Consider the following 10020-nt stretch of genomic DNA (forward strand, 5'->3'; position numbering starts at 1 on the left):
CTCAAGCACAGCCACCTTCCCTGTGATGGTGCTTTCTGAAAGGAGAAGGAAGATCTAGTCCTCTCCTGGGCTGTATTTCTCCGTGGCCGTGATTCATCTCCACTTCCAGGTGAGGAACGAGGTTCGAGTTCACTGTTTACTTCTCCATGTCCTCACTGGGACTGGCCTTAGGGTTAAAACAACTTCCATTCTCTGGCCTGCACCAAACAACCCTGGGGAGAGGCAGGAGGAGAAAGATGTCCCTCCAGCTGGGACAGAACTCCTGGCAAACGCCTCTCCCAGCTGGGTCCCTTGAAATGGGCATGCCTGTGGCTGCTCTGCCGAGATGAAGCAGCCAGAGAACCTTTTTGTCTCATCTTTTGATGCTTGTTTTCTCTTGATGTCAGGCATGGGAGGCAGTTTTCTGCTGGAAGAATTAAAAAAAAAAAAAAAAGGTGTTTGGTCGTTCAGCTCCCATGTGTGTCCAGCACTGCACGGTGGGAACATCCCCTGCCAAAAGAAAATAGTCTGGAAGACAAAAGTCCTCCCCAAAGAGACAGTGAAGCCTAATCAAACTCCATCAGTGTGGTTTTGCCCAGGACCAACAGGACCAGAATATTAAACTGACAGAGGAGCAGAGGGAAACCAATTTTCACCAGTTTTGTCTGTGTTACAAAACAGAAGGAGAAGAGTCAATTGATTTTCCTGTTGCTGGTAATGTTTAAAATGTATGGGAGGGAAGGGGAGAGCCAAGGGTTCATGGAGTGGCAGGCTGGAAGTAATGGGTCCCTTGGAATATCAGTGCTGATATCCCCCCTGCCCTCCTAAAATAGTTGTGGGTTTAGAAAAGGGTACAAATAAATTTAAAAATGAAAGATTCTTGTTAGCAAGGCCACGTTTGGGGGATGAAGAGGAAGCAAACTCCAGGATTTGCTGTGGAGGTGGTGTGTTTTTCCTGGTGCCCCTGATGTGCTGAAGGAAACTGCTGATGCAAGATGCAGCACTTTGGGGGTGAACTTGTTAAACACACTTCTAGGAGCTCCCAGGCTCCTGGGAAAAAAAAAAAAATCTGGGCTTCTCTAGTTCATGCTGGGCTGCTGGCATTCCTGTGCCCTCACAAGGGGCAAGGAGAGGGTGTAAAAGGAGCACAGGAGGAATAATTCAACTCCTATCAGGGAAAATAGGGAAAATAAAAGGCACCCACCCGGAAAGTCAGAAGAGAAAATCGTTGTGCCAAGGTCAGGCTGTTTTCCCACGATGGGCTGGAGCTCTGCCTGTCCTACCTGAGTCTTGAAGGCTGGAAAAGTCAGCTCTAAAGTGGCTCTGCTGGTGGCATCCTTCACCCCTCGGCTGCTATTCCACCTGATGTGGACCTGAACCAAATGAAAGTGGTTGAATTCTTTTCCTGGGGTACAGAAGATGAGGAACTTTGGTCAGCTCACCCCAGCTACTCCCACAGCCCGTGTTTTTACCCTTCAACTTAGCTGTGTATCATCTCTCAGCCCAGATGCCAGAGGCAGGGAAAATCCCGGTGGAAATGGCAGGTTGGGTGAGTGAAAACAGGAATGACACTCACACCAGTCCCCCAGTGAAACTCCCCACCAGCAGCCAGTCCCTCCAGAGAGGCTGGAAACAGGAACAGCAAGGAAAACCTCCCTGGGAGATTTGGAGGGAGAACACTGGACTGGGTGAGTTTTTTCCTTTTTCACCTGTAAAAGCAGTTACAGAAAGTAAAGCAAGACCTGGATGGCAAAGTAGCTCCATTGAAAGTTCAGGGCAGAGCCTTTGAACAGCACTTTGAGCCTAGCACTGCTTAATGCTAATCCTGTAACATTATATAGATGGGCTTTTTTTTTTTCTTTTTTTTTCTCTCCTTTTACACAAAGGAGGAAGGGGCTCAGTTCTTCTGAGGGTTGGGTTTTCTTTCCCCTGAGCAGCCCAGCAGCGAGCCCAGCCCCGGCTCGCTGGCATTTCCATCTCAATCCACCTGAAGGGGGTGAGCTTTTGGGGAAGAAAGAGGCTCCTCTCCCTCTCCAGGCCAGAATCTGATCTCCAGATTAGCTTGCTGCTTATCAATAGAGGCAACAGTTGTGATTGCAACTCAACACTGCTCCAGCCCTGGAAGAGCATTGGCGGAAAGGGAGTTTTCAATTGGGAGAGCAAGGGACTGAGCCATCCTTTCAGTCCCCAGCAGGAATTGGCACGGGAGGACCGGCATGCATTCTCCATTGACATAGGACTTCGCCCTGCTCCACCAAGACTGGTCTAAAATTTCAGACCTGATCGCTCCTCTAGTCCACGAAACAGGTTGGTAATTCTTTTTTTTTTTTTTTTTTTTTTCCCCCATACCTAAATGATTGTAGTTTCGAATGGGATATGATAAATGATGATGTGTTCTTGATGAAGCCTGTCATGTTTGCCGAGTGGTGCCAGCCTTGCTCTTGTCCTCAGACTGCCACAGCCTCCACTAGTCATTCTCTGCCTGCTCTCTGCTAATGAATCTGCAGAATTTACAGTCCTGTCGTCCTCCTTTCATCTTTACAAGATAGGGAATGTGGCAAAACTTTTTCCTTGGCGGAGGGGTTTTTAGTCAATGGCTAATGTGGTGGCTGGAAGCAGGCTGGGACCAGCACTGATGTGACTGCAGCAGTGAACAGGGAGGAACTTTCTGCCCGCTGTGTCCCGTACTTTTCAAGCTCCCAGAAGCAGGAATCAAGTGGGAGTGATGTGGGACAGATGATGGGGTGTTCCCCCTGTGCACTCTGTGTGTCATGCGTGTGTATCTGTGCCTTTAGGAGGTGTTGGATCTGCTGACCCACAAACCCCATAAGCACAGATCTACACAGAACACAAAGCACCGCTGGCTTTTATAGGCAGATATTTGAAGCTGGGAAGGTGGAGAGGCTGATCTGAAAGGCCAGGCTGTGCACAGTGCGTGGCTGTAGGTTGGTGTGTGAAGCTGGTCACGTCCTTTCCCAGCTGGGCACACACACACTGGGAACGCGGGAGCCCTTCCCGGGAGCCCTGCCCGTGTGTGATCACGGAATCGACAGGCGAAGAAATCAAAGCAGGTGTTTTAGCAATATTTTCTATTGGATTAATAATGAGTAACAAATTGCATTAGGCACAGAAGGAATTAAAGCTGGCACGGGGTTTCCTCTTTCATTTTCCCGGCCCTGTGTCTGCTCTCCCTCTCTCATTGATTCCTGTGCAGCGAGGAGGTGCCCAGCTGTGCCCAGTTTGTGCTTCCTCCATGCTCATCCAAAGCAGTAAGTGGTGGCTGTGGTAGGAGCCAGCACAGAGGATTAGTCAAACAACAGGGCTTGAGATATCCTTAAGGATGTGTTTTCCAACCGATGTGATGCATGTCTGGGTTTCTTTCCTTCCTGTAGGATGAACAAACAGTCGTTTCTGGGAACCTGGGTGGCCCTTTTGGTGATAACAGCCCAGCAACGGGGTGAGTGTCTCCCTCTCAGGTGCTGGGAGGCCAAAATTCCCCAGCTCTGCTGTGCCCAGAGACCCCAGAGGGCTTGGAAAACACCCTCAGCTGCTTGGCTGGGGGTGTATAAGGACCAGGGGGAACTGAGTGTTTCCCGTGGGGAGGGACAGGCTGGGAATTTTAAGGGATTCTTGTGTATATCATTTATATGGCTGTGTGTGCACGTGGAGGTTGTGTTGGTCAGGCCAGTCACTATGAAATCAGTTTGAAAAAACTTTAGTGTTAGGACTGCTGAGTAGGAACAGCAGTGTGGCACCAGCAGTGCTAAAGAAGCTGGAATTGAGGAGTGTCTGCTGAGTTCCCTGTTTTAGAAATCAGCAAAATCCATGTCTCATAGCTATGCCTTGGCTGTAATAACTTTTCAGGTGTGTAACAGCTGTGAAATGACTTACTTTACTACCTGTCAGCCTGAAGTTTTGCCGTGGCCCTTTGGATGTATCTGTGAAATCAGGCTTGGGGCTTGGAAACCATCTCATGCCACCTCCCTTTATGTCCAGTGAGGCACTCAGGCCATGCAGAGGTCTCAGGAAATCAGGCAAACTGGCCCCATCTGAGGCCCCTGAAAGCCCAGGAAGTAAAAGCATGTCCTGAATCCAGGTGAACAGAGCTGGGATAGTTCAGATCCTGTGGGCTGTCAACTCAAGATTGAGTGTTGAGAGGACAGGGCATGGCTTTCCTGCACCAAAGAGAGGAGAGGGGAGGGGGAAAAAAACAGAAAAATCCCCATTTTCTCTGTGAGGAGGACACTGGAAACAGGGCATGAGATGACAGCAGACATTGCCTGAAGGACTGTCTTCTCTCTCTCTCCTTCCAGCTCACGCCATGGGGAGTCTGTATCCATTCTGGCAGAACGACACAAGAACACCCAAAGTTGATGATGGAAGCTCTCCCGAGATCAAGATCTCTGTCCCTTTCGTCTATTTTGGAGTCCCCTACAGAAGCATTTATGTAAGTGGAGAAACAGACCTTCCCTTTCCTCTTTTCCTTGTCATTAGGCTGTATTTTAAATGCTCTCTCCCTGTCATCAGGAACTGGAAGATTTATTAGCAACTACCTGACAAGTTCTTAGATTTCATGAACTGATAGGTTTTATGATTAAGAAAGTCAAAGGTATATTTAATGGGATAATGTCCATGGGAAAGGAATATAAAAGGCAGTAAATTTTCTTTGTAGGTGATTAAATGGTACAGCAAAGCTAAGGGCTTGACACGAGGGACATTTTTCCTGTTACATGACAAGAAACAAGAAAACGCAGAGACCTGCTGGGGGGGCGGGGAGGAAAAGGGGCAACAGTTTTGTGGGTGCCCGAGACGAGGACAAACTGCTGCTGCTCTCAGGTGGTGGCACAGCAAAAGCCTGGCTGAGGGGACACCAAATCCTCCAGGCTGGGCATGGACATCGTCACAACCTCGCGCAGGGGCCCAAGTCAGCCTGAAATCCTCTCAATAACCAGCGGGGTTTCTGCTGCCTGCAAAGCCTCGCTCAGGGCCACGTGGGGTCTCCCTGTGCAGGTGAACAACAACGGGGTGATCTCCTTCAACGCCCTGGTCAGCCAGTTCACCCCCGAGGCCTTCCCGCTGGCCGACGGCCGCGCCTTCGTGGCGCCCTTCTGGGCCGACGTGCACAACGGGATCCGGGGGGACATCTACTACCGGGAGAGCACGGACCCTGCTCTGCTCAGGAGAGCCTCCAAGGACGTCCAAAAGCACTTCAAGGACATGGCCTCCTTCTCTGCCACCTGGGTCTTCATCGTCACCTGGGAGGAGGTCACTTTCTACGGCGGGAGCAGCACGACGCCGGTGAGAGGGTGGTTCTTGATGGCTCAGTGTGTATCTGTATATCAGTTGTGTAATTGTCCTTTGTGTGTAAAACTGAGTGTGTTTCACTGTGCTCCTCGGTTCCCCTCGGGCAGGGAAGCACCGCGGTCATTCCACCTTTCTGTCTCGTGGGAGCCTCGCTCCCTGCTCTCAGATCTCCAGGGAAAGCATCATCCCCTCCTTGGTGCTTGCAGGCAGTGTGTCTAAACAGGGCTCTGACACCACTTAGGGGTGTTTGGCTTGATCACAGTGTACTTATTTTTTTTGTTAGATACAAATGCAGATATTTGTGATGACAACTGACCTGCCTGCAGGGGAGACCGGTCAGACTGACCAGAGTCACACTCGTGACTCAACCATCTTATTTTTGAGTTATATTGTTGTTGAGGATGGGGATGGCAGTGTGGTGGTTTTTTAGGGCATGAACAGCTTTTAAATATCTGGTTAATAAGTGAGTTTTGACTGCAGCTGATGTTGGGAGGTCCATGCTGGACCCCTGGCAGCTGAAGGCTTGGGCTACAGATGCAATCCTAGAATGGTTTGGGTTGGAAAGGACCTCAAAGCTCATCCTGTCCCACCCCCTGCTATAGGAAGGGACACCTTTCACTAGACCAGGTTGCTCCAAGCCCTGTCCAACCTGGCCTTGAACACTGGGGATTGAGGGATCCCAGCTATTGTTTGGGACAAGGCTTGTTTAGGATTAGCAAGTACCAAAAGCTGGTTTCTTCTGTCTCGAGGAGTTGGCTCTGATAAACAGTCCAGCTCTTTCCCATTTGTTGGAGAAGCTTGAGATTTAATGCATATTTTTTTGCCAGTCCTGGCAGCACTTGCAGAAAAAAACCCCCACATATATATTTATTTGCAGACAGGAAGCAATATAGTGATTCGTGTATTGCCTGAAGAATTACATTTGCAACACAATGCAATTTATTTTGTTATGGAGCAGCCTTCCTGCTCAGCAGCAGCAGCAGCCAGGGCTCGGGGTTGGCACGTGGAACAGCAGGATGCAACTGAAGCAGGAGATTCATCGCAATGCAGAAAAGCTGCAGGAAACAATTTGGGGAATGCGGCCTCTGGGACGCTGCAGTTGCTGCCTCGTGATGTCACCTGAATGTAGTTCGGTTTCTGAGAGCCTGGTGAGACAGCAAGGGTGCTCAGGGGCTGCGAGAGAACCGAAGGGGAGGATTTTTGGGGTTGGTGGAAGTTCCAGCTGTCTTATACCCAGCACCAGGTCACCTCCTGCCGCTCTCCAAGCAGCCCCTGAGCAGAGCAGGCTTTGCTGCCCCACCAGAAACTCTCAGAGGGCTCCTGGCTTTGTGTATGATGTGTTAGTGATCTCCCAGCACGGCAGAAGACTTGGCAAAGGTGAGCAAAGTGGGAAGGGGACACCAGAAGTAGGAGGCAGAATCCCAGGGGAAGGATGCAGGAGTGGGAATGGTGGCTCTCCCGCTCACCCCAGTGTGAACTGTGCCACTTGCAGCTGCTGGGAGGCTGCTCTGCCCACACCTCTCACTCTCCTGACAGCTCCCAAAGCCTGCTTTGCCTCTGTGTCTGAGATTCCTCGTGGCAGGAGCAGTTATGTGCCTTGGAAGTGACCTCCCCTGTGGTGTGCAAGCAGGGAGTGCAGCCCTGGGCTCCCCCCTGCAGTCCCAAAGCATCCTCAGAGCCCATAATCAACCCAGTGGGTTTAGCACCAGGCTCCTTGTATTGCTCTTGATGAATTAGAAGAGAGGTTATCCCACACTTTGTCCCCTGCTAAAATCCTGCTTGCTCAGAGGCAGGAGGAGCAGTTGGCATGGCATGGTCCCAGTGCAGAGGAAGGACTGGGATGGGAAGAACAGGAAAATGCAAAAAACTGAGAGAAGTGATTGACTCCGTTCCCAGTGATGAGCTCTGCTGCTGGATCTGTGTGGATAGAGGGAATATCTCAAGGGAGGAGGCTTCTTCTGCCTTTCTACGCAGCTATAAATGGAAAATGGGGGTTATGCTGCCCTCACCACCTGGCAAAGCGAGCTCTTCCCACCTGGAGCCCTGCTGGAATGTGCCTGGAGTTTGGGGGGCTGGAAATGCAGAGTCATTTCAAGGGAAAGGAAGAACACGAGCAGCAGATTTAGCAGGGAGTGAGGGGATTTGGCAGCCAGCAAAGTGCATGATATACATGGCTGGCTTGGATGTAATCCACCTTTGGCAGCATTGTAGGACATGGATGTGGAAGGGAACTGGGAAGGATAATGCAGCAAGGAATAAAGCTGAGATAGGGTAATGGGAGATAACAGATCGTAACAACCCGAATCCTGCCCATTGCCTCTTCCCCGTGAGCTCGTTCTCATGCTGCCATCTATTGGTGTTCCCTTGGATCAGAGACGGACTTGTCGTCCTCCCAAGTGGAGGAAAGGGCAGGGATAGGAGCTGGTGGAGCCGTGGCAGCAAGCACAGGCACATTTTGGGTCTAATTCAGCTCCTGTGCCTCGCCCAGGCCAGAGATGAAAGGACAAGGCAGGCAGGGTGAGAAAAGCAGTGTCACCCTGTGAACGTGCTCCTGGTTTTCCACAGGTGAACACTTTCCAAGCTGTCCTGATCTCAGATGGAGTGTCTTCCTTTGCCATATTTAACTACCACGAGATCAGCTGGACCACGGGAACAGCCAGTGGAGGGGACCCCCTGACTGGTCTCGGTGGGGTGATGGCCCAGGTGAGGCTCTTGCTCCTGTCTCTGTGGAACTCTTGGAAAGCCTATAGCTTTCCCAACATGTCCATGCTTCCTCACACCACTTAGTCCCCCAACGTCCCCAGCACTCCTTGCATCCCATTGCTGGGCACAGTGGGATGAACACCCCAAAATCTGGTGGTGGCAGCAGTTCCATCTACCTAAATCTGTAAATATACATCCATTCTGCTTGTAGCACCTGTTTAGCTTTTCCCTCACGTCCAAACTGCCCAAAAACTGCAATCCCTAAGAAGAGCTGTTAAAACTAAAGAGGAGGGAGCAGAGAAGGGAGGAAAAGCAGCGTCGCTTTCCCGTGGCCGAGACGGGTCATGGAATTTACTCTCTCTTTGATTTAGGCTGGTTTCAACGGAGGAAATCTCACCAACTACTTCGGCCTCCCGGGCTCCAGGACTCCAGACATAGTGAATATTGAAGAGACAACCAACGTGAACGTCCCTGGGCGCTGGGCTTTCAAAGTAGATGGCAGAGAAATAGACCCGGCCAACGGCTGCAGCCTGAGAGGTAAGGCAGGGATGGCACTGCTTGTTTGCAGATTTTGGGGTGCAGTGTAGCAACAGCTGACACTTTTGGGGTCCTGGTGGAGAGGTGCTGACTGCTCTGGGCTGCTGTGTTGTTGCCAAGGCGTCCCCAGAAGCTGCAGCTGTGGGGACAGAATCACGAGAGTAGGTGCAGTCACTGCAGTTGCTGCACCCAAATTCCAGGTGGCAACAGGAAAGACCTGGAGTAAATCCCACCACTGGATTTAAATTTCACGCTGAATGTCTGATTGCCCTCGATGAGAGGAGACGCAGCACGAGCTGTCAGAGCATTATGACACTCCTTTCCCAAAATCCCCCACACCAGGATGGCTGGCGTGTGGGTCTTGCTAACGGGAGACATTTGTTGCAGGGAAGAGGAAAATAGCTTTTTTTTTTTTTTTTTTTTTTTTTTTTTTTTTTTGGTAGGAGGCAGGGAAGAGCACAAAAGTTTAGGAGGGGTAAATTCAGGCAGTGTGAAAGATGGCCAGATGGAGCAGAGAGAAACTCTCCCGGGTTCTTACCACCCTTGTTCTCCCGTCTTCTCTCAGCACCTCATGTCTCTCACCAGACACAAACCTGCCTCCCTTTATAGTGCCACGTCTGCTCAGCCTGGGGGATCACTCAGCGCTCCCGTTGTGGCTGGGGTGTGGTGTGGAAGTTACTTATCAGCAGCTCTTTTGCTTTCACAACTACTACGAGCTCTTCCTGAGTGGGAGTAAATTGCTCCAGGGCTGCTGGTTGGCAGAGTCACTTTTTGACCAGCAAAGTTGTGTGAACAGGGGAGTGACAGAGGTGACAAAACGCTGAAGGACAGCACAGGTGCAGCGACAGTGCTGGGAGCAGCCTCCAAAAGGCATCAGCTTTACCAGTGGACTTTCCCTTTGGGAAGAGAGCACAAATGGCTCTCGTGCCGTGCAGTACTGAGCCAGAGTGAGAGCTGTGGGTGTCCAAACTGTGTGGAATAGCCTTCAAGTTTTCCAGCCTGTGCATTGCAGCACTGGCCCTGGATTCGTGGCACAGCACTCGCAGCACTCCATGGACTTGAAGAGGATGGACCACACACCGAAAGCAAAGCTGGGGATTGCAGCACTTTGCTGAATGGCACCTGCTGGGAGCTTGCACAAAGAAAGCAGCAAGACACTTTGGTGGTGGTCTCAACCACCACGGGGCCAGCAGAGCCCTGCAGAGGAGCGGCACGGTGCACTCGGCTCCTCTGTCTGGAGAAGGGATGTAGCGTGGGTTTTTTTCCCCTTTCTGTCTTTCTAGGGCAGTTTCTCCGCCAAGGGGAGATCTTTTGGGACAACGCCAACTGCAGCACCAAGTGCCGCTGCCTGGACTTCGGCAATGAGATCCTCTGCCAGGAGGTGGCTTGCGGCCCCTTTGAGGCGTGTGAGACCAAGGCCAGGTTCTTCCAGTGCGTGCCGGTGGAGAGCAGCACCTGCGTGGTGTTCGGAGACCCTCATTACCACACCTTCGACGG

At 51.2% G+C, this 10020-nt stretch overlaps 1 protein-coding gene across 1 annotated transcript in view; it reads left to right on the top strand.

Annotated features, from left to right (window-relative positions):
- Positions 1-1641: 1641 nt before the first annotated feature.
- The window catches only part of TECTA (tectorin alpha), a 22030-nt gene continuing 13651 nt past the window's right edge, over positions 1642-10020 (top strand). The window contains exons 1-7 of the mRNA XM_027901767.1: positions 1642-2286; positions 3372-3436; positions 4293-4426; positions 4990-5277; positions 7849-7986; positions 8358-8523; positions 9807-9889. Coding sequence (XP_027757568.1) covers positions 3373-3436; positions 4293-4426; positions 4990-5277; positions 7849-7986; positions 8358-8523; positions 9807-9889 — 873 coding nt within the window. The 5' untranslated portion in view covers positions 1642-2286; position 3372. The remainder of the gene's footprint in view (positions 2287-3371; positions 3437-4292; positions 4427-4989; positions 5278-7848; positions 7987-8357; positions 8524-9806; positions 9890-10020) is intronic.

Source organism: Empidonax traillii, unplaced genomic scaffold (assembly GCF_003031625.1).
Source record: "Empidonax traillii isolate 1590-97213 ecotype Southwest subspecies unplaced genomic scaffold, ASM303162v1 scaffold812:size654646, whole genome shotgun sequence".
Taxonomy (NCBI): Eukaryota; Metazoa; Chordata; class Aves; order Passeriformes; family Tyrannidae; genus Empidonax; species Empidonax traillii.